Source organism: Temnothorax nylanderi, unplaced genomic scaffold, assembly GCF_030848795.1.
Source record: "Temnothorax nylanderi isolate EJ_2023f unplaced genomic scaffold, tnyl_v1.0 TNYL_tig0322_pilon, whole genome shotgun sequence".
NCBI lineage: Eukaryota > Metazoa > Arthropoda > Insecta > Hymenoptera > Formicidae > Temnothorax > Temnothorax nylanderi.
Window position 1 is genome coordinate 140695 of NW_027249384.1, and position 27543 is coordinate 168237.

The 27543-nt window shown below is 33.6% G+C and overlaps 3 protein-coding genes, 1 long non-coding RNA gene and 1 pseudogene across 19 annotated transcripts in view; 3 read left to right on the top strand and 2 right to left on the bottom strand.

The window, feature by feature from the left end:
* Spir (spire type actin nucleation factor) overlaps positions 1–6816 on the bottom strand; it is a 147368-nt gene extending 140552 nt beyond the window's left edge. For 4 of the 8 annotated variants that reach the window (XM_071720036.1, XM_071720033.1, XM_071720039.1 and 1 more), the window contains exons 1-5: positions 6642–6746; positions 6358–6450; positions 1211–1853; positions 1092–1123; positions 866–989 (exon numbers count right to left, since the gene is read on the bottom strand). In XM_071720036.1, coding sequence (XP_071576137.1) covers positions 866–989; positions 1092–1123; positions 1211–1523 — 469 coding nt within the window. In that variant the 5' untranslated portion in view covers positions 1524–1853; positions 6358–6450; positions 6642–6746. The other 4 variants (XM_071720037.1, XM_071720041.1, XM_071720034.1 and 1 more) reach the window with 3 other exon arrangements.
* Positions 6817–8512: 1696 nt separating this feature from the next.
* LOC139781220 (probable ATP-dependent RNA helicase DHX37) lies at positions 8513–12249 on the top strand. Of its 7 annotated transcripts, XR_011720469.1 has the most exons (8): positions 8517–8740; positions 8817–9018; positions 9082–9293; positions 9373–9470; positions 10118–10219; positions 11093–11286; positions 11550–11812; positions 12108–12249. XR_011720469.1 is itself a non-coding variant. In XM_071720050.1 (5 exons), exons 3-5 carry the CDS (start codon positions 9091–9093, stop codon positions 10195–10197), a joined length of 381 nt encoding a protein of 126 aa, XP_071576151.1. In that variant the 5' UTR covers positions 8513–8745; positions 8817–9018; positions 9082–9090; the 3' UTR covers positions 10198–10270. The 7 variants fall into 7 exon arrangements, 5 of the variants coding, with proteins under 5 accessions (XP_071576151.1, XP_071576152.1, XP_071576155.1 ...); XR_011720470.1 differs by lacking the exon at positions 10118–10219 and having other exon boundaries at positions 8519–8740; XM_071720050.1 differs by lacking the exons at positions 11093–11286; positions 11550–11812; positions 12108–12249 and having other exon boundaries at positions 8513–8745; positions 10118–10270.
* On the top strand, positions 11560–15060 carry LOC139781205 (uncharacterized; annotated as a pseudogene).
* Positions 15061–17005: 1945 nt separating this feature from the next.
* Positions 17006–20335, top strand: LOC139781218 (ribosome biogenesis protein NOP53). 3 transcript variants are annotated; one of them, XM_071720047.1, is made up of 4 exons: positions 17006–17405; positions 18380–19140; positions 19310–19830; positions 20083–20335. In XM_071720047.1, the coding sequence occupies exons 2-4, from the start codon at positions 18382–18384 to the stop codon at positions 20171–20173; spliced, it is 1371 nt and encodes a 456-aa protein (XP_071576148.1). In that variant the 5' UTR covers positions 17006–17405; positions 18380–18381; the 3' UTR covers positions 20174–20335. The 3 variants fall into 3 exon arrangements, with proteins under 3 accessions (XP_071576148.1, XP_071576149.1, XP_071576147.1); XM_071720048.1 differs by having other exon boundaries at positions 17006–17400; XM_071720046.1 differs by having other exon boundaries at positions 17007–17498.
* Positions 20336–20524: 189 nt separating this feature from the next.
* LOC139781221 (uncharacterized) lies at positions 20525–24932 on the bottom strand. Its single transcript, XR_011720471.1, has 3 exons — positions 23247–24932; positions 22968–23147; positions 20525–20915 (listed from the first exon to the last, which is right to left on the bottom strand). It is a non-coding gene; the product is annotated as an uncharacterized lncRNA (long non-coding RNA).
* Between the last annotated feature and the right edge of the window lie 2611 nt (positions 24933–27543).

The window sequence follows — 27543 nt, forward strand, 5'->3', positions numbered from 1 at the left end:
ATGCAACCAAACCTCACAAACAGTGTTTAACCACTAATCATGAATCCACGACACGCAATTTTCAATGTATTAATCATTTTAAGTCTCTAGTATTCTCTGACAATTGTTCATATAGGTTTTTATAAATTATTTGTGATTTTCCTTTTACTTTATAATGTTGGATAATAAGTACCTGACAACGATTCGTGAGTCGACGTTCTCATACTTTGGAATATATATTTGTTAATATTCTATACACTAATAATTTACGAAGAATTGTAGGTACATAAGTAACATCCACAATTTATTATACTAATATTGCATATAATTCGAGTTCGCTGTAATGACATTATTATTCAATCGCATGTTTTATTCCAGAATAGTAGGTGAACCTCCTTAAAATCTAAAATATTGTGATTTTTTATAAAAATGACAGTAAATAAAAGTAACTACTTTACTTCTATGCCAAAATACAGCGCTGTAGCTCAAGCAGTTCTTGAGTTATAGTCGGTTGAAATTTCGGAGAATCCGTAAAGGAGATTGCGGCTGGATGTTACAGGGGTAAAATGTTACAACTATAAAAAGTAGGTTCATAAAACCGTCTAAGAAACGCTAACGATTGTGAAATGTATGATTATTTAGCTTCAAAATGTGTTTATCGCTATCTAGCGTTTCTTAGTTTCATGAACCTACTTTTTATAGTTATAACATTTTACCCCTGTAACATCCAGCCCCAGTCCCCCCTACATATATACACACACATACACACGTGACATTAAAAAAAAAGTGATTTTTCGACATTTTAAAACATTGGCGTAGAAAACTAAAAAAAAAAAATTTATTACAAAAACAAAACTTTCTCTATGAGGAAGCAAAAATTATTTACCCCGATTACAGTTTGTCATCAATGTAATGAGAGCTTCTAAGTCTGGTAATAAAGCTATCTCCTCTCCCGCGTTAGAACCAAAGTCCAAGGCTTTAAAAACTGCCATGCCTAACGAGAATACCGCCTGTACGAAAAAAAATTTATATTGAAATAATTTATACGTAATATATAGGTAAGATTTATTGTAAAATAAAATTAAATATTTTATTACAAGTTATATATTTACCTTCTCTTCCGAAACAAGAGATTGCTTAGAGCCTGTAATGTAAGTTATCCCGTCAATTATCTCTAATATTATAGTAATAATTCCTAAATCATTTGTAAATTCTGGAGCAAAACAATCACCTGCCAAGTTTTCAAGCCAGATGTCTCCATCTTTGTGAAGTATAATTTGCGAGAGTTCCAATATCTCATAAAACTTATTTTCCGTTGAGCGTGATAAACTTTTAGCTATCTGATAGCACAATGCCCAGGCTCGTTCCTGACTTACAGGACTATCAAACATTAGCAGAATATCCTGAAGATTTAAACAACCGTGCGAGTCTAACTTACACTTAGACCGCGCCGACGCATCTTCTTTTTTGTTAACTGCTTGTGACTCTTTGAGAATTGCAGCTTTTTTCTGATTACAATCCGGACTTTTCTTAGAATTCGACATTGTGCGAATACTTTCTATTTATGGATACTCGCTATGTCAATTTTGTATCTCCCCATTAGAAATATACTATTTTATATATAGCCTTTGATAGAGAATATACTGATACATCATAAACTTCTATGAGATTGTTTATGTTAAATAGTATATATCATATCATATTCGTAATATAATATCATATCAAGTATTTATAGTTTATACTAGAAGAATCACATCTTTCCATTCATAAAGAATGTTGTTTTTTACTTTGCTTGCACAGTATATTAAAATTGTTATTTTAAATTAACAGGAAACAGTAGGAATTGTATACTATAAGTTGTAATTGTCAATTACCTGAAATATAACAATAGTACATGTTAAAATTTTATATATGTACCTATATAATTTCTTTATAAAATGTGTTAATGAAAGATCATATATAATCAAATTACAAGCAATATAATTTAAAACGAAATAATAATGTGCTTGATTATTTCTCAAGATTAGTGAAAGAAAATGTACATTTTGCATTTTGTACATATACAGTAGCGATTAAAAGTTTCGGGCCAGGCAGATTTTTTGGGTTTAGGAAAAATGAACAAAAAAAATTAACTCTAAAAAAACATATTTTACTATGAATAAACGTCCGTCTTTCGGAAGAGACGTTAAACCGTTGGTCCAAAAAGGGTTAAAGTATGGAGATAAAGATAGTGGTGAATGAAAATTGTAACCCCAAGAGGATCAATTAAAAACTTCTATCTGCTATGAATAAACGTTGTTAATAATAAAAAATAACATAATTATTTCTTTATTTAACAAAAAACGTATGATCATAAATATCGGGCCAGGAACTTCAAGTTACTTCAAATCACAAAAATTAACTGAATCACTAGAAAATACTAAAAAAAAAAAAAACAATAGTAATATTTAGTATTTGATAGCCACGGCCCTTAGAAATAATGACTGCTGCGTAACGATGTGGCATTGACTCGATTAAGAGGGTGATTGTGTCTCAAGGGATCTTTTCCTATTTAAGACTTAACGCTCGGAACGCTCTTAGAATCATTTCATCCTTGTTAACATGAAATTTTAATATGTTGTTCTGGAATGCAAAATAGAATTATGTGAATTTTTTGGGAATTTTTCACCGTCCCGTTTTGAAAAAAATCTACTCCAAAAATTGTACTTTTTAGCATAGGTTCTTATGGGAAATGACATATTGCACAACTTCAGAATGAAATAAGTGCAAGAAAAAATGCAAATGATAAGGAAAAAAAATATGCACATGTAATTTAAGAATAATTTACAAATAAATGAGTGAAAGAAAGGGGAAGGTTACCGCACATTTCGTAGAAAAATTAATTATTAAAGCATAAATTGCTTGATTTTTCGTCTGCTAGACTGCCACGGTCGTGAGCAGCTTCACGCACTATACACGCGGCGACCAATCAGAGCAATCCCCTTCACTCCCACTACTTCAAGACTTCAAACGCTAGTGCGCTGTTGCCAGAACCCCCGCGTCCCACTACTCCCCCCGATGAAGCAACCGAACCTCCTTCACTCCTTGTTTATTCGAATGTTTCTTGTTGGTTGCTCTGAGACTAAGTTTATCCCAAAAAAGTTCAATAGGATTTAAGTCTTGAGACTGAAGCTGCGTTTCGATATTCACTGCCAGTACTGAAAATCTACAGTTTACGTACACTATAGATTTTCAGTACTGGCAGTGAATATCGGAACTCAGCTTGAACAGGGCCATTCAAAAACTCGCACTTTTTTGGCAGACAAATACTGTGATACAATCTTTGAAGTGTGTTTTGGATCTCTATCATGTTCAAAGATCCATAACTTCACCCGTATTTCACTTAGATATTTTGTACTTGGAATCGTATCTGCCACCAACAGGACATCGAATATACTGTTATTTTGTTTAAAGTTAATCTTTTTTTTTGTTCATTTTTCCTAAACCCAAAATATGGAAAAAATCTGCCTGGCCCGAAACTGTTGTTCGCCACTGTATATTGTACAAAAGTAAATATGTTAAATATTTCACGGAACGTTATTAGAAATTTTTTTTCAAATAAGATGTATGTAATAGGAATTAAATATAATGGACTAAAAAGATAGCATACTTCATAGAAAACGCAATTTGTTATACACATATACATACACATATGCACATATATATTGTAAAATAAAAAGATGCCATTTCCAAATAAAAAGATATTTGCATAAAATAACACTTCAGCACATTTCAAAAATACTCCGAGAACTATCCCTTACTCTTGACAATTAATAAACAACCGTAAAATGAATATAATACGAAGTCTAGTCATACGCCTGCATATAAGCCTGCATTCGTATTACATTCATTTTACGGCTGTTTATTAATGGTCGGGTCCCATGGAGCGGATTACGCGGAAGCGGAACGAGCGTATCACTAATCACGGGATTGTTCTGATAGAACTCTTTCCAAGATTCCGTCGAAACGGTCCCGTGATTGGTAATCCACCCGTTCCGCTTCCGCGTAATCCGCTCCATGGGACCCTAACTGTCAAGGGAAAAGGATAGTTCTCGAAGTATTTTTGAAGTGTGCTGAAGTGATCTAAAGTGTTATTTTATGCAAATCTCTTTTTAATTGAAAATGACATTTAAGAATTCTGAACGTATCATTTCTCGCCTCTGACGTCACGTTCTCACATGATGGAAAAAGCCTAGGAGCCTTGATATTTAAAAAAATTGTTTCCTTTTTCTTTTCTTTATAACATCTATTAAAAACATTGTAAATAATTTATACAATTTTTAAAGTTCTTTTTGCATTGGTTTAATCTAGAGACCCTATAATTAGAGTCTGGCCATAAGGCAATTTTGTCAAAATCCTGCGAGAGAGTAAGGATATAAGAGAGAAAGATATACATTCATATCGTTTTCGATCTCTTTCTCTCTTACATCTTTTTCTCTTTCTGTTTCTCTTGCTTTTGACGAGAAATGGCGAACCAATCAAAAGTTGCTACCATATGGCCAGACTCTGATTATAGGGTCTCTAGTTTAATCTTTAACTGCACGGGCGGAGTCTGGCTGGACCCCAAGCGCTATTTTTGTTACGTATTTTCTCAGTTATACGAGATATCAGTTATATGTTTTATTTATTATGTATTCTAAAACTTACATCTTACATTACTTTTTGAGAAAACAAAAAAACTTGTGGGAATTCCTGCAGATCCCAGCTGTGACTATATATTACTAAAAATAACGCATGTACTTAAGGCCACTTTGACCAAGCTCCGATTAATCGTTGATTAGTCATTTCCCATTGAAATGACCAATCGCATTTGTCAATCTGCTTAATGAGCAAATGCGATTGGACTAATCAACGATTAAGTTAATCAGAGTTTGGTCAAAGTGGCCCTTAGGCCGTTTCACAAACGTCACAAATGAGAAATTCATGAACATCCCCCTTAGAAAGAGACGAAGAATAAGTTAATCTAAGGTTAAAAGTTAACCGACACTTGTGAAACTAGGCCTTAATCTATTTTTCATGAATTTTTCATTTTAATCTTTTTACAGTTTTACTATTTCTCTATCTTTATAAACATTTGTCTCTGTTTTCTTATAGTATCCTATTCTAACTCATATCGTTATTTCTTCTACAGGCTATAACTATAAATAACTCAAAATTTCTTTTTGAATGAGTTTTACACATAATTTCACAGCTATTGTAATTTAAATGGTCTTAATGGGCTAAAATTATTTCTATGACTTAAGGAAGAAAGAAGTGATTTTAAGTCCTCAGTTGATAAAAGAAATAAGTACGATTGTATGATAATATAGGCCGAAATAAAGTGTCACAATAAAACTAATATAAAATCTATTATGTAAAAAATAGATTAAAACAATAAATTAACAATTAAAAACGTATAAACAAGTAAATTTTCTAAAATATTACCATAGTTTAAGGGTCGACAGGAGACATGGTGGAGAGCCGTAAACTACGAATCGTAAAATTCGTATTACGGATATTATTTTAGGAAAATTTATTTTGACCATTTTTCCAAAAAATCGCTCTGTAGCAGTTTAAAGCTCCTAATTACGAATATCGCAGTTAAAGTGCGATTTTCTCATTATTTTGGCCGTAATACGAATTTTACGATTCGTAGTTCACGGCTCTACACCGTGTCTCCTGTCGACCCTTAATCAAGTATGTTCATGCAAATTCATTTTTCTTTAAAAGTTTTTTTTTTATGGCACAACTGTTTATTCTCAGGTAAAACAGCGTCACAATAAAGTCAAAATACTGTCAAAATGATGATTTTTGGTCATTTTACCATCATTTTACCAATCATTTTGAAGTCATTTTAACTTTATTGTAACTTTCTGTTCTACCTGGGTTTCATCTAAATATTAGGCCAATGTAGACTTAATAAAACTAAAAAACAATTTAAAATGAGTAAAAAAATCAAAATCTAAGCTCTTGAAACATAAGATAAATAAAAAAGATTTTAAAATTATATAAATCTCCTCTATAAAATATTTGTTAACTTTTTTTTTTTTAATAAGAGATCAAACTAAATATTAATATTATAATTCTTTTTGTTTCACCTATATAATCAAGTGTAATTTCTACAAAGCATGCTGTTTTTTTGTCCTATTAAACTAATTTACTTTCTAATCATGTATTGTTTTATGACGTCTTAAAAACATATTTAGTAAAAATAATACTTGGTGCATTTACTCTAAACAGAATGTACAACATATACAATGCGCAAAATGTATACCTTCTTCTATTGATCTTTAAAATTGAAAGTATGCTGTGATTTTGTTATGCAGTAATAATATTAGTGATAAGCAATATATTACTTACGTGTTTACATTACATGATAACCAAGACTTAAATTTGCACTTTACACATCAGTAGATGATTGTAGAAAATAGTCGTTGTTTTATGCCGCTTATCCTGAAATTGTTATTATTTTATCTTTACTTGCATTAACCATTTGCAGATGATACAGCTGAACAGATTATGACGATAAATAATATTACGCGCGTTCAAATTTGACAAGTTTCAAAATTGACATCACGAAATTTCGCTCTATATAAAATTGTCATCTTACATTTCTAAATCTTAAACAGTTTTCTCATATTTACTTCTTACGCGGCAAAGAAACATCCATGTCAATCCTTACCAAGCAGCGAGAACCCACAGTCGGCGACTGCACACGCACAGTGCAATTCGCCGTCTTCGCCAAGCTCTTAACAATGTAACCAATGTTGCCAACTTGCACATAATATACATATATATTAAGGTAGGTTTTCACATGGGCAGTGAAATGCAGCAGCAGCGAGCAGCAGTTTAGGATGTACATTAATGTACATGTACTAAAGTGAGATGCGACAGTCCCTTATTCCTTATTCCTTTATCTTATTCCTTATTTTTCTCATTGTGACTGAGCCCTTAGTAATTCAACCTCCCGTAACTACCTCTATGAAGTTGGCCGGACAACTTCAACGTATCGAACTTTCATTAATTGGAATCGATTGGTGGTCGTTTGGTGGTCTTTGGTAGTCTAGTCCGATCGTTTGGTGGTTAGTCGTTTTCCTGTAAAATAAAAATGAAATTTCCGGTGTGAAGTTAGCCGGACAATTTTTATTTTTCAACCAATTTAACTTTTTTATAGCTCATTCGACGCGGAATCGTTTGGTGGTCATGAATATCATCCTAAAAACATTTGGTGGTCAACCGTTTTCCCAGAAAATAGAAAAAATCGTATGCGCATAATGTTGGACATATCACCACTGTGCCATTAGCCGGAAAAATTGTATTTATCACCCAAATTGACTTTGATAGGGCTCATTCGACGCGGAATCGTTTGGTGGTCACGAATATCATCGTTAAAACGTTTGGTGGTCAATCGTTTTCCTAAAAAATAGAAAAAACCGTACGCTCACGCCATTGGTCGTATGACTCCGTGACATTAGTTGGATAAATATTATTTATCAATCAAATTGACTTTCATACGGCTCATTCGACGCGGAATCGTTTGGTGGTCACGAATATCATCGTTAAAACGTTTGGTGGTCAATCGTTTTCCTAAAAAAATAGAAAAAACCGTACGCTCACGCCATTGGTCGTATGACTCCGTGACATTAGTTGGATAAATATTATTTATCAATCAAATTGACTTTCATACGGCTCATTCGACGCGGAATCGTTTGGTGGTCACGAATATCGTCGTTAAAACGTTTGGTGGTCAATCATTTTCTCAGAAAATAGAGAAAACCGTATGCGCATAATGCCGGACATATCACTCTATGCCATTAGTCGGAAAAATTGTATTTATCACCCAAATTGACTTTGATAGGGCTCATTCGACGCGGAATCGTTTGGTGGTCACGAATATCATCATTAAAACGTTTGGTGGTCAACCGTTTTCTCAGAAGATAGAAAAAACCGTACGCTCACGCCATTGGTCGTATGACTCTGTGACATTAGCTCGGTAATTTGATGAATAAATTATTTATCACCCAAATTGACTTTGATAGCCCTAAGGGCCGATATCACAGTCTCCGATTAACGTGATCCTCCGATTAAACTCACTCTGTTAGAAACTCACAGTTAGAAAGAGATGCAGAGTGAGTTTAATCGGAGGATCACGTTAATCGGAGACTGTGATATCGGCCCTGAGCCTAAGGCCCAGTTTCACAGTGGCCAGTTAGCTTAACTAATAGTTAATTCTCACTCTCCGTCTCTTTCTAACCTCAAAGGTTAGAAAGAGACATAGAGTGAGAGTTAACTACTAGTTAAGCTAACTGGCCACTGTGATATCGGCCCTGAGCCTAAGAGCACAGTTGACGGAAAATCGACGGCAAGTCGACTTTTATAAGTCGACTTCTAGTCGACTTCTAAAAATGGCGGAAAGTCGACTAAAAGTCGACTTCTAAATAGTCGACTTCTAAAAATGGCGGAAAGTCGACTAAAAGTCGACTTCTAAAAAGACGGAAAACAGTCAAGCGGCGCGTCATGCGTCATGCATCATCAATATGGCGGCGAATCTCGAGGAGGCTGGAGGACCAGATGAGTGGACCAGAGTTTACGCGAGTGCGAGGAATACGTGCCGCGAGACAGGACACGATAAGACGCCAGATAGTTCTTGCAGGTATGGCGGATCAAGTCGCGAGAAAGGTTTTGCCCGACGAGGTAAAAGAGGATCAGGATAAGGCCAAGTGGAAACATGCTTACAGGTTAGGTATGGTGTGTTATTTATTATCATCGATAATTAAGACCTATTGAATGCGACCTCTCCATTCTGTATCATCTTTCAGAACACCAGAAATGAAGGAACCTGTGTTCATGCATTCTTCGTGCGTTCTACGGAAAATCAGTCCGGAATAGGTGGTTTATAAAGAGGTGTACGAAACGAATAAGATGTACATGCGAGGTGTCACGGTGATAGAACCCGAATGATTGCCGAAATTCGCCCATGCTATGCCATCTTAGTGAACCATTGGTTGATCCACCGCCAAGGTATTTTTATCACAATTGTTGCTTTATAATGTTTTTCCTACTTATTTATAAAGATATTTATAGATATAATCAATGAACCAGGAAGATCATTTGCCGCGTGACTGGTACATTCGGAAAGGCCGAATGGGCACTACCATCGATGGATATAGATCATCCGTGGACGGTGTCAAGTGGTTAGCGTATTTCTTCTTGGAGGGTCAAGTGTGCCCTAAGCTGAAACGATTTGTCCCGTCGCTGCTGACGACACCTGGGAGCATCACCAAGTCATGGGCCAGGTAAATCGTTATTCTATCTCCTTTTGATTTCACGTTGATTCATCGAATAGATTACATCAATTCAATACGATTTTTTCAGGTTGATACCACGCACTCAAGCAATAGTACAAACGCTGCAGTCGCAGGGAGTCGTGTCCAAACACAAACTGCTAGAAATCTGGGGTTCGGATAAAAAATGTGAGATTTTAATTTATAAAATAATATTTAGATATTATCATAGACTTCTATACAATACTAGACCGCTGACAGACATCTCGCCCGTGATGATTGCCGCCATGTTGATTTTAGTCAAGATATGCTATACTACTATTCTATACAAGTGGTTTTATACAAGATTTCTATACAATAGTCTGGCATATACAGAATGTCCAAAAGAAAGGGTTTAATACTACAGGAGTAGTGGTTCGATTTCGGCATCCAAGTACGCTACACGTCGAAGGCATGACTTACAAACTTATTGATAACATGTACCAATATTTAACACAAAAACATTCGCCTGCTTCGTTATGTACTGTAATAACGAATGCAGATAAACGCACATCATGAGCAACTGAACACCCGATAGTGACTTATTGTTAATTCAATATGGCCGCACCCTTCACTAACACTTGCACCTTGCACTCGCATCAGCTTTTTGGCAGTGCGTCCATAGATGTTAGTGGTCTAGTATAAAAGTCTGTGGATATTATATATTTATAATAATATATATATATATATAAAATACTATTATATATTTACAACATTATGATAATAATATGATATATATTTATATAGCTAATTTTGCATATTGTTTCGCGATTAACGCTGGAATGTTTTAATTTTAGTTCTGTTATTGTCAGTTTACCAGAAGTGGCTGCCGGAATCCGCGCACGCAGAAGTGGCACAGATATGGCCGCCTTTGTAATTAAGAATAAAACATTAGGATTGTAATTATACAGTTTTTTAGATAATTAAATTATTTTATATATGAAAAAAAATCGAAATGCATCAGTTTTAGCCCTCCAGCAAGGGGTCGATTGTGTATCTTGAAATAATGAGGTAAAAATTACAAAAGTGAGAAAATTCATTAGCGTATCTACGATTTTATTTATCAAAATCTAATAAAATCTGTTAACTTTTGTTATTTTTACCTCGTTTCAAGATACACAATCGACCTCCAGACGTACGCGGCGGTTTATTTTATCGACTTTAAAAGTTGGCGGGAAGTCGACTTTTCGTCATGACGGGAAGTCGACTTTTCATCATGACGGGAAGTCGACTTTAAGTCGGTGGTTTTTGCGACATTCGCCGACTTCAAGTCGACTTCAAGTCGACTTTCGTCCTTAAAAATGTCGACTTCTCTGCCAAGTCAGTTTCGGTAGAAGTCGACTTAAAGTCGACTTTTTGCTCTTAGGGAGGGTTCATTCGACGCGAAATCGTTTGGTGGTCACGAATATCGTCATTAAAACGTTTGGTGGTCAATCGTTTTCCTAAAAAATAGAAAAAACCGTACACTCACGCCATTGGTCGTATGACTCCGTGACATTTAGCTGAGTAATTTGATGGATAAACATTATTTATCAATCAAATTAGGTTTGTTCGCGTCGCACGCCCCACTATGCTCCTACTCATTCCAACCCACTCCAAAAACTCATTTGCTCCAATCGCCACCCTTTACCTGTGATCCAAGTGTCTCTGGTGTGTATTGGAGTATGCGACGCGAACAAACCTTTGACTTTGATAGGGCTCATTCGACGCGGAATCGTTTGGTGGTCACGAATATCGTCATTAAAACGTTTGGTGGTCAACCGTTTTTCCAGAATCCTGAGAAGAGCGATCAAGTCGCTATGTTTAGGTAATAATCATCCGAGAAACCTAGCATCGAAAGCGTCAGTCAACTCAAGTCAGCCAAAGATTCACGTCAAGGCTCGAGCCTCGAGGAAGGTTTTGGAAGACAGTGGATTCTTGCTGGCGTTTTGATTCACAGTCCCGTTCTCAATGAATTCAAATTAATGTAAGTAATTGCTCGATATAACAGTACACATTCTCATCCCGATATCTCGTTATTTATACTCGTGTTTATACTTTTTCTGCTCGATTTCCGAGCTACTTTCACAACTATGAATATTAATCATTATTTTCTAATTTTCCCATTGTTTTTATTTGTTGTAATGTCCTTTTAAATGCATTAATGCAACACGCAATTATTTCTGAGTGAAATGATATAATGATATAAATACTTTTTATATTATTTATTATAAATTGACATTTTTTCAGGCTAACAGGCATGGTGGGATTTAATCCAGGGCACTTCGTCGCGTACTGTCGGCGAGCCAGCGGTAACTGGCAAGTGTACGATGATATGCAAGTAAAGATAGACAATTGTAATGCCGATAAACTCATCGAGCCGCATCTTGCTGTTTATATACGCCAAGAAGCCTGTCATCACGGAAAGGACGAGAGTAGCGTGTAAATGCGAGCGACAACAAACATGGACCTGACTTGCTAGAATTCTAGCATAAGCGCTGATTATTTGCTCGGTCAGTTGAATAGACAGCTAGACAAGAGATTAATAATCTGAAGTATTCTAATAAAAATGTTCCTTATTGTAACATGTAACGTCAACATTTTTCTTTTTTTTATTAATGATACATGTGTATTAATGTACATTTGTATTCATATAATCGCACATTTCGCATTTAATATGAAATACTCTTGCTAGTTACGAGATAACTTGATAAAGAGGTAAAACTGAAATTTGACAATTCCTTGCCTCATTTGTATTTATTACTCAAAAGAAAACTTTGTAAATAATGGTTTAATTTAATATTACAGACAGCAAGTAAAAAGTCTAAAGTATAGTATATACTTGATAAAGAAGTTGATAATATCAAACGCCTGTTGGAATTACAAAAATGTGGGGAAACCCTACGGCAGTCTAAACTAATATCTTCGGAAGAAGCGAAGCCTGGCACAAGTAAAGATCAAGATACTCTTAAATTAAAACCCATCGGTGTCATTTCCACTTGGTTTCCCAATAAAAGAGCAACTCCAAGACAACCTGGCGTATGCGAGAGAGTACCAGGGAAGCTGACGCTTTACAATTCTGTATTTACAAATCCGGATCACACTTTACAGGGCTTGCAGGACTTTTCCCATATGTGGTAAGGTATTGGTTCTTTTAAAGTAATAACTTTGATGTTCCTGATAAAATAATTAACGCTTTGTTTTTTTCCTTTCGAATAGGATTTTATTTCACTTTCATAGAAACAACTTAACGCACACTCGTGCGAAGGTAGCACTATCGAGATTAAATGGCATAAGAACAGAGACGAGGAAATAACCTTGAGACTTCAAGTAGAAGAATTTCAAGCTTATCCGAATCTCAATGGTTACGATATTGCCAGACAACAATCTTCCCAATCAACAGAAGCTCATGCTAATACTTCGTTACAAAATGACATTAACGTAGACGTATAGAGGAGCATACTTTATACGAAATAGAACACCCGACACGAGATCAAGCTTGGACTCATCTAACGAGCATACCGCAATGTTAATAGTTTAATCGCAAACAGACTCTATTAGAGATTTAAATAGTAGATTACACAGAATAGATATAAGTAATTCCGGTAATGCAGATTCAACGCGTACGGAAAGTGATAATGACAATGAGATTAATTACATAGTTATAATTATAGTTTGTCGTAACACGGGTTCATCGACTTTCCGTGATGATTAATGCGAGCGACTCGAGTAATGTTATATAAAGTAAAATTATATGGTGACGAGAGTCGCACATAAGTGGAGTTGCACCTCTCCGCTATATTATATTATATATAAATTATATTATATTATCAGTCTATGTTTTACCAAAGCTTTGCGAAAGTTATCAGGTCGTTTCTAATCTCTTGGACATTGCGCAAGAAAAATTATTTCGGGAATATAAGCATTATAGTTCTTTTTTAATATTTTCAATAGCATAGAGCGATATTACGATATAGTAATATATGTACAAATTAGGCATATGCCGTTTGCGATAATATAAAGTCAAGGGCCTGCGGAAGGCTCGCGCTACGAACCACGTTTTGACGTCGATGATTGTATCTTGCTCGAATGGATATATATTGTTTTCGCACGGCAACGACTAACAATAAGTATAATTTCGAATCTCAGAATACTACCAGCACGTGATGCTGCATATGTAGTGGTTCGAAATCGGCACTTCTAGAGTCCTGGTTTGCGTGTACAGAAGAAAACCATATAAGTTCTGTTTGTAGTCGCTATCTCTTCATCGAGCGAATTGATGTATTCTCAAGCTAGACACTGTACGGCTGACAATTGACAAGTTATCCTCTCTCCTTTGGATAACGCGAAAAATGTTGTTAATTAATCGCGTCATATAGAGCCTGAGCCTGAGCCTGAGCTCATTACACTGAAAATCAGACGTTACGTAATTCTAGACTATTAGACGGAGCGGATGGACCAAGCACGGTGTGCGGTACCGATATAGATTTAGTCAATCGTCATGTGTTACACGCCAGAGTCGATAATTCTCCTGTAAGAATGAGTGGGAATACGCGAAGCGCCCGATGGAGAGGAGGGACTAGAGTCCCAAACTTTAACGCCATCGCGCACCTTGCCAGATATTCATGCTGCAACAGCTATATCATCTGGGTCGATGAATGCAGCGACGGAGAGTAACTTTTCCGAGATAAGAGTACCAGACTGGATCGCGCAACCTCGTACAGCAACGTTGTCCGTGATCTTCAACGAACGCGCCTTGATGCAATTAAACGAGATTTTAGATAACATGGTTGACGAGCAAAAACAAGCTATAGAAAATGTACTGAGGGAAGATCCTAAGTCAGTGAATTTAAAACAGAGATGGGGAGGTAATCAATTTTTTACCTTTTTGATACACGACCTGCACATCACGTGCACGTGCCGATTCGACGATAGCCGAGGTATCGTCACTGTATTCTAAGTTCGACATGCGAGTCGCATCTGCGATTGCGGCGAACCCGAATGGCATTGCTTGGGACACTATCCTCTATCTTAATATGCTATATTAATGGACTTGAAAAAAAGAGAGTATAAATATATTAGGAAAGAGAAAGGAGAGAAAAGTAAAATTCCATCACTGTATCGCAATTTAGTATATAAAATAGCGCAATTGTTATTTATTTACGTTTATGTTTTTAAGTAGACCTGTGTTTTACTCTTGTAAAATTAAACATCTTTTTGTAACAGTTATTCAGCTGATTAGGGCATTTATTATAAAATGAAAGTAACTTAATGAAACATATCATATATCAAGAGACACGGTAGTGTCTCGCGCCAAGTAAATATAACTTCAATGCAAGTGTACGAGATTCTATATTTTGTTATTATGTGCGAATTTATGTCATTTATATTGAAAGAAATTTATATACGAAGTAAAAAAATAGATAACGTATTTTATGTACCTATATTACATCAAATTGGGGCAAAATGTAATAGAATAATTTTTTTCTTACAACGGCAATACCTATAGATGTTCTAAACATTTGTATGTACTTATTTATGTTACTTATTTACTACATTCATACAGTAAAGTCTGCGTCAGCGGAAAATACCCATGGTTCAATAGGATGAAACGTGACGTCCAAAATGTCAAAATCATTATATGACTCATGATTACACAATCTTTTCAGTGGCACAATTAACGGATTTTGTAGCAGATCACTGGAAAAGAAAATACAAGCGTCATGCATTATATGTATTAAAATCAAATATGCGACAAGTATGCGGAGATATCTTACTTGTACACCATTCCATAAGACACAATTAGCGCCCTATCATTAGCTCTAGAAGCAAACAGAGGATAAGGGTTGTGAAATGCTATAACACATACGCCAGTCCCATTTAATCACAATGTTTGATAAGGTTCTTTACTGAAATCTAAATCGAACCAAAGTATTTTGCAATCATATAATGTTCCTACTAAAAAATTATCACCCCCTAAAAAAATAATTCATAGCGTTTATGATATGAATATATATATATAATTCATAACAAAATGTAATAGCTTACCTGGATGAATGTCCATTGTTGATATCCATTGTGAATTAGATAATAATTTTTTAACCATTACCTGTTGTACAAGATCGTATATTCTCATTTTATCCATTGTCATACTGGCATGTAATCCCATTCTAACGATCAGCAGGTTTTAGCATATCCAATGTACTTCTGAGAGAAAAAATCGTCATGTCTGTATCGGTGCATTGTTAATTATCATTATTATCAATAAATTTTTACATTCTTGCGTCAACGATATTAAAATCGCGATTACGACAAAACATGTTAACAGAATACTTTGAATATTATAGGAGCACTAGCGGAGTAGAACAAATTGTCTTTTGCCAATAAAAGTCAAAGTGTATATAAATATACAAATATTCGTACATAAAACGTGAGAAAGAAACACGTCGAAACAAAAGTTTATCAATATCGGATTACTTGATTTATATATCTTTCTCTGAAAGGTATCGCTTCTCAAAAGAAGTACACATTTGTAGGTACTCCATTTTGTATGGCAAGCACCCGTAATTGCAGACGAGTTGATGATAAGATATATGTACGTGACGGCCGGAGCAATAACTTACTGGCCGATTCAGATCGCGTCTTTTGTAAATAATGGGAGCTTTCCAGCAAGCGACACAAGTCGACACAGGTATCGTTTTGTCTTTGTTACTCATTGCCAAAAAAGAAAGATAGAACGACGTTTATTGTGTCGGCTTGTGTCACTTGCTGGAAAGCTCCCAATATTTATCCAACTAATGTCACGGAGTCATACGACCAATGGCGTGAGCGTACGGTTCTTTCTATTTTTTTAAGAAAACGATTGAGCACCAAACGTTTTAACTATGATATTCGTGACCACCAAACGATTCCGCGTCGAATGAGCCCTATCAAAGACAATTTGATTGATAAATGACATTTATCCATTAAATTACCGAGCTAATGTCACGGAGTCATACGACCAATGGCGTGAGGGGACGGATTTTCTATTTTTTTAGGAAAACGATTGACCACCAAACGTTTTAATGATGATATTCGTGACCACCAAACGATTCCGCGTCGAATGAGCCCTATCAAAGTCAATTTGGGTGATAAATACAATTTTTCCGACTAATAGCACAGAGTGATATGTCCGGCATTATGCGCATACGGTTTTCTCTATTTTCTGAGAAAATGATTGACCACCAAACGTTTTAACGACGATATTCGTGACCACCAAACGATTCCGCGTCGAATGAGCCCTATCAAAGACAATTTGATTGATAAATAACATTTATCCATTAAATTACCGAGCTAATGGGAAGGAGTCATACGACCAATGGCGTGAGCGTACGGTTTTTTCTATCTTCTGAGAAAACGGTTGACCACCAAACGTTTTAATGACGATATTCGTGACCACCAAACGATTACGCGTCGAATGAGCCGTATGAAAGTCAATTTGATTGATAAATAATATTTATCCAGCTAATGTCACGGAGTCATACGACCAATGGCGTGAGGGGACGGATGTTCTATTTTTTTAGGAAAACGATTGACCACCAAACGTTTTAATGATGATATTCGTGACCACCAAACGATTCCGCGTCGAATGAGCCCTATCAAAGTCAATTTGGGTGATAAATACAATTTTTCCGACTAATAGCACAGAGTGATATGTCCGGCATTATGCGCATACGATTTTTTCTATTTTCTGGGAAAACGGTTGACCACCAAACGTTTTTAGGATGATATTCGTGACCACCAAACGATTCCGCGTCGAATGAGCTATAAAAAAGTTAAATTGGTTGAAAAATAAAAATTGTCCGGCTAACTTCACACCGGAAATTTCATTTTTATTTTACAGGAAAACGACTAACCACCAAACGATCGGACTAGACTACCAAAGACCACCAAACGACCACCAATCGATTCCAATTAATGAAAGTTCGATACGTTGAAGTTGTCCGGCCAACTTCATAGAGGTCCATATGCACTGCACCCTGCACCCATTTGATTATTTTGATTGCTGTGACGAACAGTGACCAACAGTACAGTGACGAAGCACTAGCAGACGAAGTCATAAGTAAGGTTAGATTATTAACAGGTAACATTTCCTGTGCACATTGTGCACAAAAAGTATCAACGTAAATTTTAACAAAAATTATCAAAATAATTTACAAGGTAAATAGATATATTATAAATATTGATAAAAATAGCTTTGGGATGTTACACATTTATGCACAAAATGAATGGTGTTTATTAAGAATTAGGTGATTATCGTGGTAGAAATATATTGTGAAAATATGTAAACACATATATACATATATAACCATATTTTTAAGATATGTAAAAAATATATTTATTTATTTGGCGCAATGAGATAGTTCTCTTCAGAAAGACATATTTAAAATATATTTATCTATATATAGAGATATATATAATCAAATGTTCCGACTAACTCATCAACGCCCAGTCCAAACCCCCACGTCAAGAAACATAAAATTCGGGGAGTATATTCCTTCCATGACGTAAGCACCCACTAAGAAGAGATTTTTAGAAATTTGACCCCTAATGGGGTGAAAAGGGGTAAAATGTGTTTTCACGGATTCCTCAATATCTCTTAGGCCCGATAAGATGTCGACATGGTTTTTGCTTACAAAGGTTACTCATACAAATGCTTAAAAACATAATTCCAGATTTTGCCCTAATCAACCCCTAAAGGTGCAAATCAAAATTCGGGGTTGAATTATAGAATCCTTCGCATACCGTAACGAGGCACCGGTGTATCAAGCTAGTATATTATATAAATACAATAAGAGTTGTAATTAATTACTTGAAAAATATGAAAAAATATGAGTATATATGAGTATATGTGCGTGCCATACACCACACACACACACACACTCACGTACACGTACATGTACATACATACACACACACATACACTTATAAATAGTTGCAGAAATTTAACTAATGTTCTTTAAACATATATTAAAATTAAATTGTCAAAATTAATTGACAGAATTATGTATTTTATTGAAAAATACAAAACAATTTTTCAGAGATGTTTGATGCCAAAACTAAAAAACATAAAGTCTCGAAGAGGACAAAAAAGTCATGGAGAAAGTACATCGATTTCAAAGATGTAGATGCATTTCTTGAAAACAGTAGATTAGAAGAACGATTGGGCATCCCTTTCTCCAAGCGCACAGATACTCAGTTGTTTATCATTGATAAAACTGACGTGACTGGAAATGTAATTTCCAAATGTGCTGCCAGATTAGCATTGAAGAGTAAAGAACCAAGATGTTTTGCTTCTTTGAAACCATATACACATGTTCCTGATCCAATTTCGAAACGAAACCTAGTAAGGACCAAAGAAGAACACACGAATTCCATGTCGTGTCAACGCAAAGTTGAAAGAAAAATTATGTGTATTCTCAAATTAAAAGAGAAGGAAGCATTGAAGAATAGGATGCTCACAAAAGCTGTTTCAGCAGATCATCCAAAAAAAGGAGAGAATAAAGATGATATATGGAATGGCACAAATGTCTTATTGCCAGAAACAGTCACTGAATGGATGTCTTCAGACAGTATTAGGCATACGATTAGCCATTTAGGAATGAAGAAAAGAAAAGTACCTTCATTATTGCGTAAAAAATCATCTGTTTTGCCTGCAGTGGAGATGCCACATCCAGGTACATCTTATAACCCATCTTATGACGATCACCAGAAACTGTTGCACGAAGTTGCCCAGAAAGAATTGGAGCTTATGAAACAAGAAGAACATTTGGACAGAGTCACAACTCAGATGTTTAAAAAAGTAAATTATTAACTAATTATGATATATTTCCTTGTATAAATTTTATATTGTAATCATCATCATTATCATCATCATGCTATTTCCTAATTTATATATTTTTTAAACTGTTATCTTATATTTTATGTCTTTTGAATATGAATTTATAATATTAAATTATTTACTTGTTTAGATTTCATTAAATAAAAGAGATGACTATATGATGAAAGAAATGTCAGAGGGTTTGCCAAAGAATCAAACATCAAACTTTAAGTCTATTGAGGAAGATCATGATAAAGGAGATTTGTCTATCGCGATAAAAAATGATAAAAGTGTAAAAAACACCAAAAAGACGCTTGTACAAAGAAGAAAACAACGAGAACAAAAACAAGCAGCTAATAAACATGCATTGAGCAAATTGGAGAAGAAGAAAGTTTCTGACATCTATAAATTGAAAATTTTGCAAAAGCAGATAGACGCCAAGGAGAGAAAGCAAGAATTCTTGCGACAGAAACGAATGAAGAAACATGAGAGGAAACTTTTTATGCCAAAGAATCTGAGTAAGACAAAGTTTGAACCCATTGATCCTGATTTTCAGCTTGCGGAAGAATTGACTGGCAATTTGAGAAACTGTAAACCTTCTAAAAATTTATTGAAAGAACGGTATAAATCGCTTCAACAAAGAAACATTGTTGCACCAACCATCATAAAATTGTAAGTACAAGTAAAGTAGATTCATGAAGTGTATTCACTAGAATAGATTCTAGTGAATACTCTAGAAAGTAGGATAATTTAGCACAGTTTTTTAAGAAAAGGATTTCAGGATAGAGAAATTAAGCAAAAAGAGAAATAATTTGATTATGAAAATGATTAATTATTGTTTTGATATTAACAAGTTATTAATGAATTGTTTAGTATATCTTAAAAAAAATGTTTAATATATTTACAATATATTTTGTGATTTAGGAAACGGGACAAAGCAAAGATGAAACAATTTGTGAAGCCAGATCATAAAATAAACTTGGATGACATCAAGGGAACTACAATCTTACAATAAGAGAATTTAATCAGTCTAATATCTTTATATTTTCTTTATACTTAATAAGTAAGATTCATGTTACAGATAAAAATTAAAATTTTCTGTATAGTTGATTAAAATAGAAATATAAAAATCTAGAAATGTATAAAAGCATATATATATTAAATAGTCTCTCCAACATTTACCAAAATTTTATGTTTTTTCATAAATAAAAATTAAATTGCTTCAATTTTATTGCATATGTACGCAACACCATTGTAAGTCATAATGTATGTACATTTTTTATATTTTCTTAATTTTTTATTTATCTTTCAAATATATTTTATTCTTTCGGTATTATTTCAATTCTACTAAATCCAATTTTTACTATTCATTGTTGCTTGCTTTTATTTTAAGATTTTTTAGGACATATGTAATATTGTACAATATCTGCAAATATTCTTGCAATTGTCCAGATATCCAGTGTTTTTGATTCTCTACAATAGTAAATTTTTCTTTTTCACAATAAAGTAAAAGTTCTGCATGTTTTACACGTGTTTCGCATTTACGTGCTAGAATTCTACCATTATCTTTGTTCATTATATACTGCTCTTCAGTAAAATAATTAAATTTAACCAGTTTGGATAAATTAACATTCGCTTTTTTGTGAATTTCATGCAACATTATGATTGTAGACTTCTCTAGTTTAGAAATTACTATGGATCGTTTTGTGCACAAGTATACATCATTGGTTTTTCTTTTATATTTTTTTACTGCATTTCTGCGAAATAATGTCGCAATGTTATTAAATTATAAAAATGTTAAAACAATTTATTTTATATTTTTGAGTCTATATTATACAGGGTGATTCAGGACCTTCGCGACAAACTCTGAGGAACGATAGAGCTCGCAGAGAGGACCATTTTCTGTGAAGTAACTCATGTTCTCTGACACGTTGTTTAGGAGCTACACAACTGCGTAGACAAGTCTTAGATGACATATATTACAATTATGAGATAAATTATTCATTTATTGTTTCAAATACACTTGCAGACAGTTTACAGAAGGCGTTCATAGTGTCTACCCTGAACCTGATTGCATTCTGTACTACAGTTGGCCGTAACATGACCTCAAATATTCAATAGAGTATAGAGTCTGACAATTAATGTTACGACGGTGACATGAATGCAATCAGGTTCTGGGTAGACACTTTTGAATACCTTCTGTAAACTGTCTGCAAATGTATTTGAAACAATAAATGAATAATTTATCTCATAATTGCAGGGTTGAATAGTAACTAGTTAAATAGTTAAAAGTTAAAAAGTTAATAACTTTTAACTTAGCTTACAAGGGAACCTCGCGAACTGGAAAATTCTGATTTTAATGAAACTTTCCACACATGTAGGGGGAGTAAAAAGATGAATTTAGATATTTTTTGTAGCTGCCCAAAAACAGTTTTAAGGGGTGAAACCACTGCTCATATGTAGAGCGGTTTTTTGCTTTTCTCGATATATCTCGAAAAATATTTGAGATATCAAAAAATGTTTCAAATAAAAGTTTTATAGTAAAAACATCTTTATTCAACCACATTAATAAAATTTCAAAAAAAATTTTTTTTTTTAATATTTAATCAAAATTTTGTTTAAAAAATTATTTTTAAAAAATATTATTAATGTTGTCAAATAGAGGAGATTTTACTGTAAAACTTTTATAAGAAACATTTTTTGATATCTCAAATATTTTTCGAGATATATCGAGAAAAGCAAAAAACCGCTCTACATATGAGCAGTGGTTTCACCCCTTAAAACCGTTTTTGGGCAGCTACAAAAAATATCTAAATTCATCTTTTTACTCTCCCTACATGTGTGGAAAGTTTCATTTAAATCAGAATTTTCCAGTTCGCGAGGTTCCCTTGTTAGTTAATTTAAAATGTATTAAGTTTTAACTTAAACTAGTTATTTTTAAAACACAAACTTAAACTTTTTAACTTTTTTCCAAAGTTAAAAATTTTTTCATCTCCGAACGCCGATATTTTTTTTCTATAAAATCTTGAATATTGGACAATTATTTTTAACATGTAATTATATGTATGTAATTCTCATAGACTTATATAGATACTCTGCCGTAAGAGGCAACATGGCAACATCAACGGCGCAAACATAAGCCTAGTAAATCTGTCTTTTTTCTTCTGATTGCTAATTAGAAGAACACGCTGCTTCTTACGGCAGGGGCCGTAAACTTGATCTATACACAGGTAATTTTGCACAACTTTCATAATTGTAAAAGATAAAAATACATTTCTATGTAGAAAATAAACTTTTTTTGTTATTTTATATAAGCTTTACAAAAATAACAAATAAAATAAAAGATTTTACAACAATTAAAATATTTAATTTATTCGATATTTTATATGTTAATTTTATTGTAATCAAATTTAATAAAAAAATACGACATTTTAATATAATATAAATAATGCTTTTAAAAAGTAACTTTTCATGTAACTTAGTTAATTTAAATCTTAACGTGACTTTTAACTGAGTTATTTTTTTTCATGCGACTTTTAACATAACTAAATTAATTTTATAAACTATTATAAACTTTATCTTAACTTAGTTTTAAAAAAATTAATTAACTTACCCAATCCTGCATAACTGTGATAAATGTCACCTAAGACCTGTCTGCGCGCGATCGCGTAGCTCCTAAACGACGTGTCAGAAAACACGAGTTGTCCAGAAAATGGTCCTCTCTGCGACGTTCTTCACAATTTATCGCAGAGGTCCTGAATCACCCTGTATATTGAGTCTATATTATTTAAAAATATAAATTGATTTACCTGCACAGCATGTAATCCTGTGTATTAGAAGCTGCGCTGTCCGTCATCATTGACAATTGATTCTTTAGAGCTATATTTTCCGACAGTAAATTGGGTATAGAACGCGGCACATGTTTCGATACTTCAAATTGAAATATATTAGCCAGATCCAAAAGATTATTATACAATTTCTTTTTGAATCTATATAGAACACATTAAACACAAATAACATGTCAAATAACATATTTATATAATTTTCTTATAATCTTCGATAAGGAAATAAAATTTATCTACTATTACCTTTCTCTGTCAATCTTGAATTTACGTTGAATTTTACATAGATTCTCTACTACCTGTTCTTTTTCATTGATTAAGAATTGATTTCTCATATCCAGTTTCTTTTCCAGAATACGTTGTGTTGATTTGTAATCTTCCAAAACATTAGTTTTAGCACCTTAACATATGAAAATTAGAAAATCCGAAAAACATATTTTTAACATTAAAAAACAGAGAGCTAATAGACAGGAAGAAAAAAGGAGAGAGAAAGACAGGGAACGGAAGAAGGAAAGGAGGGAGAGTGAGAGGGAGAGACGGAGAGCCATAAAAAATACTACTATGTTAATAAATTCTCAAAATTTGATAAATTTATATATACATATGTGCATACAGGGTATAAAAAGTTCCGGGACGGCATATAATATCTCGAAAAATGTAAGTTTTATAAAAAAATATTTCAGACAAAAGTTGTAGAGTTTAAAGAAGTCTATTTTTACTGGCCTTAATCAGTTTGATCTTGGATGACGTTATCCAAAGTCAGATCAAGGTCATTTTTAATTTTTTAAATAGGACTCCTTACTTTTTATCGCATATTTTGGTAAATATTTACCCTTACAACCTTCCTCCCCAATGACTTTCTCCTTCACATATATTATAGAGGTCATCCTCCTGAGTAATCTTCAGAAGGTTTTAGCCGTTGTTTATTAAAAAGTTATTAACAAAAAAGTTTGAGAAATATAATACTTTTGTATTAGTGCTAAGGGAAGTAATTTGCTGGTATGTGTGCATAGACAGTACACATATCAGCAAATTACTTCCTTAAGTACTAATACAAAGTGTTATATTTCGCAGTTATATTTGTTCATAACTTTTTAATAAACAACGAGCGACGGCTAAAACTTTCTGAAGGTTACTCAGTAGGAGGATGACCTCTATAATATATATGTGAAGGAGAAAATCATTGAAGGGGAGTTCGTAAGGTTAAATATTTACCCATATTTTTATATAGCTTCTCTTGAGATTTTTTCAAAACACTGACTTTGGGTTAAAGCCCGGAGCCTCATCCGCACAAGGCTCTCGTATGGTCACGTAGCATTCGTATGATGTTAGTCGACAACTGACACTTTCCTTTCTAAAAAAAGGCATGTTAAGTCGATACTCGCATATCTCGAAGTTTATTGTTGCCGCTTTCCGCGATGCCAATTGGTTCTCTCGCTGCGCTTACTTCATTTGCAGCTGTCATCGTATATTTTGACAGTTGTGTGTATCAAGAAGTTAATAGTGTAATAGTAATAGCATAATGTTAAAGCTAAATAGCGCGCGCGAAGCGCGCGTCTGTGGTGTCTAGTTTTTTAAATTAGGTGTGAAATCGATTGTATTTTGTTTGTAGATTATTGTAGTGCATTTATTTTTGTTTGTAAGGGCCAAAGCACATGTGACAGTCGTAGTCAGTCGTAGTCGTGGACGTAAGTAACGCACAAGCTTTGGCGTATCCTGATCTGTCAGTTCGGGGACTACGACCGTCGTATATCGTTACGCCATGTTATGTGCTTTGGCCCTTAGTCTATAATTAATTTTTAATTAAATATTTAAAGTATCAGTCGCGTCGACTAAGATTATATATGATACATCAACATATTATAAAATAAAAAATTAAAGCTCTTTTGTAGTTAATTGTATTTTGTTTGTTGAGTTTTGTAGTAAAATTAAGAAGTTTTGTAGTCTCGTCAAATTGTTTATAATTAATAAATACATTTGTTGAACTATGTAGCTATCGGACAATCAATCGACGATAACTGCTGTCTTCTATGTATTTATTAATTAACAATTTGAAGAGACTACAAAACTTCTTAACTTCACTACAAAAAACTCTACAAACAAAATACAGTTAACTACAAAAAACTTTTTTTATTTTATAATATATTGATGTATCATATGATGTTATATGTATCATATATGATAGCCGATGACTGACACTTTAAATATTTAATTAAAAATTATATGGACTAACAAATGAAAATGAATGCACTACAATAATCATCTATACGAACGAAATACAATCGATTCCACATTTTTCTTTTATTTTATAATAATTATAATAATACATGTCGGCTAGTTTCATGGTCTACATTGCAATTATATAATTAATTAAAAATTAATTATGAACTAACAAACGAAAATGAATGCACTACAATAAATCTACAAACAAAATATAATCAATTTCACACCTAATTTAAAAAAAAAGTGTTAATCGTCGGCTAACATCATACGAATTCCAAATAAGCCTTGTAGCTTTAAGTCGATCCTACTTTTAGGTTGGCTGTAGAGTCCCTTTATATAGGGACTCTATTAGGTGGCTGTTCCATAACTTGCGTATTAGAAAAAGCGTCATGTGAAGGCCTTATCACACATAAAGGCTACGGTCCACTTGACGCTACAAATGCTTTGAAGCGTTCTTCTTCTCCTTCTTTCTTATTGAAAGAAAGGAGAAGAGGAATGCTTCGAAGCATTTGTAGCATCAAGTGGACCGCAGCCAAAATCCCGTAACTACGTAAAATGTAAACGTAAGAAAATCGACCAATCCCAATCGAGTATTGTGCTGTCCGTTACCCCAGTAGGGGAAAATACTCGATTGGGATTGATCGATTTTCTCACGCTTACGTTTTATGTTCTTATGGGATTTTATGTGTGAAGGCCTTAAGACATCCTTTAGACGACTTTTCGTTCAGTTAAACAGTCGACTTTTCATGTAGTCGGAAAGACATCTTTCCGTCATCTTTTATGGCCAGTCTACAATGAGTCGTTATACAGCACAAAATGTTTTCAAAAAATATTTCTGAATATTTCTATAAAAATATTGCAAGAAACATTTTAAAATGGTTTTAGGAATTATTTTAAAAAAGTTTAAAACCTTTTGTGGGGTAACATTTTTAAGAATTTTTTAAGAATTTTTTAAAAATATTTATAAAAATGTTCTTCTTTATCACCCAGACAATATTTTTTTTAATATTTGAAATATATTTTTGAAATATTAATTCAAATGTACATATTTATTGTTTTATAATCTCGGTCCAAAATATTTAAAAAATATTTTAAAATTTATTATTGGCTTATTTATAATCTTTTTTCAAATATTTGTGAAATCTTATGAAATATTCTTAATCAAGAAAGATGCATGGTAGCGCATCTTTCCATGCTAGTTTGCAACGACGCCGCTAGGCGACGCACAACGGTTAAGACTAACTCGTAAGTAAATTTCTGTTGGGGTCTAATATAAGTAGGCCTCCGGCGAAGCAAAATCATGACATTCATTCATTCGTAAGACATATCTTTGCCATCAATACAACGCAAAGATCACTCAACACTGCTGTGCGATGATATAGAATTATAGATATACAAAATAATATTTTCCAAAGTAAAATGTAAAAATGTATATTTTTCAAATATTAAAAAAATCTTTCAAACGTGAAACAATTATTGCTAATTGGGTTAAACATATTTTATTTTTGGAAGCAATATTTCTGTGCACTCCGCGATCGGGTTTCGATTCGCGGGCGCGGTTGGCTGGTACAGCCTTGTAAAAAGGACTCGGCAATCAAGGTATTGGTGAGAGGAACGACTACGAAGAAATGCGGTATTGGTGGTATCGAAAATTTAATGTGTTACTGTGTCGAGGTATCGAGAAGTTCTGAGGCGAGCGGTATTCACAATTCTTTAAAAAAAGGTAAAGAAAGGCGTCAAGTACACGTATAGTAGTGTATATGTTGTTACCTCGAAAAAAAAGAAAGTGGTAGTATTATACCTCGAAAAAACCTAAGTAACAAGTGGTAGACGTACTCTTTGTATCTCGAAAAATCTCGAAAAAATCTAAGCAGTAGTATCTTTATTTCCAAAAAATTATAACCCAAGTGATACACATCACAAAACTATGTTACCTTATCAAAGAAGAGTCGCGCTTCAAGTGATCTATTACAATTACAAAAAAGAAATAATATCTTTTTAAATTACAGCGCCAATTACAGAGAGAACATATATATTGCCTCAAAAAATAATTGTTGCACTACTTTGAAAAATCTTTACATGGTGTCAATTAGAAAAAGAATGTATGATAACAATTTTATAAGATTAAAAAATTTTATTTAAATTTAACAAGGGAATACAAGATATTTAAATACAAAGTTTACATGTGTATTTTTTAGTGGTCACAAAGAATTACAGAGGAACAGTACAAAATAAAAATATTTTATTAAAATATTTAATCCAACGAGGGAATACAAGGTATTTAAATACAAAGTTTATATATGTATTTTTCAATAGAATA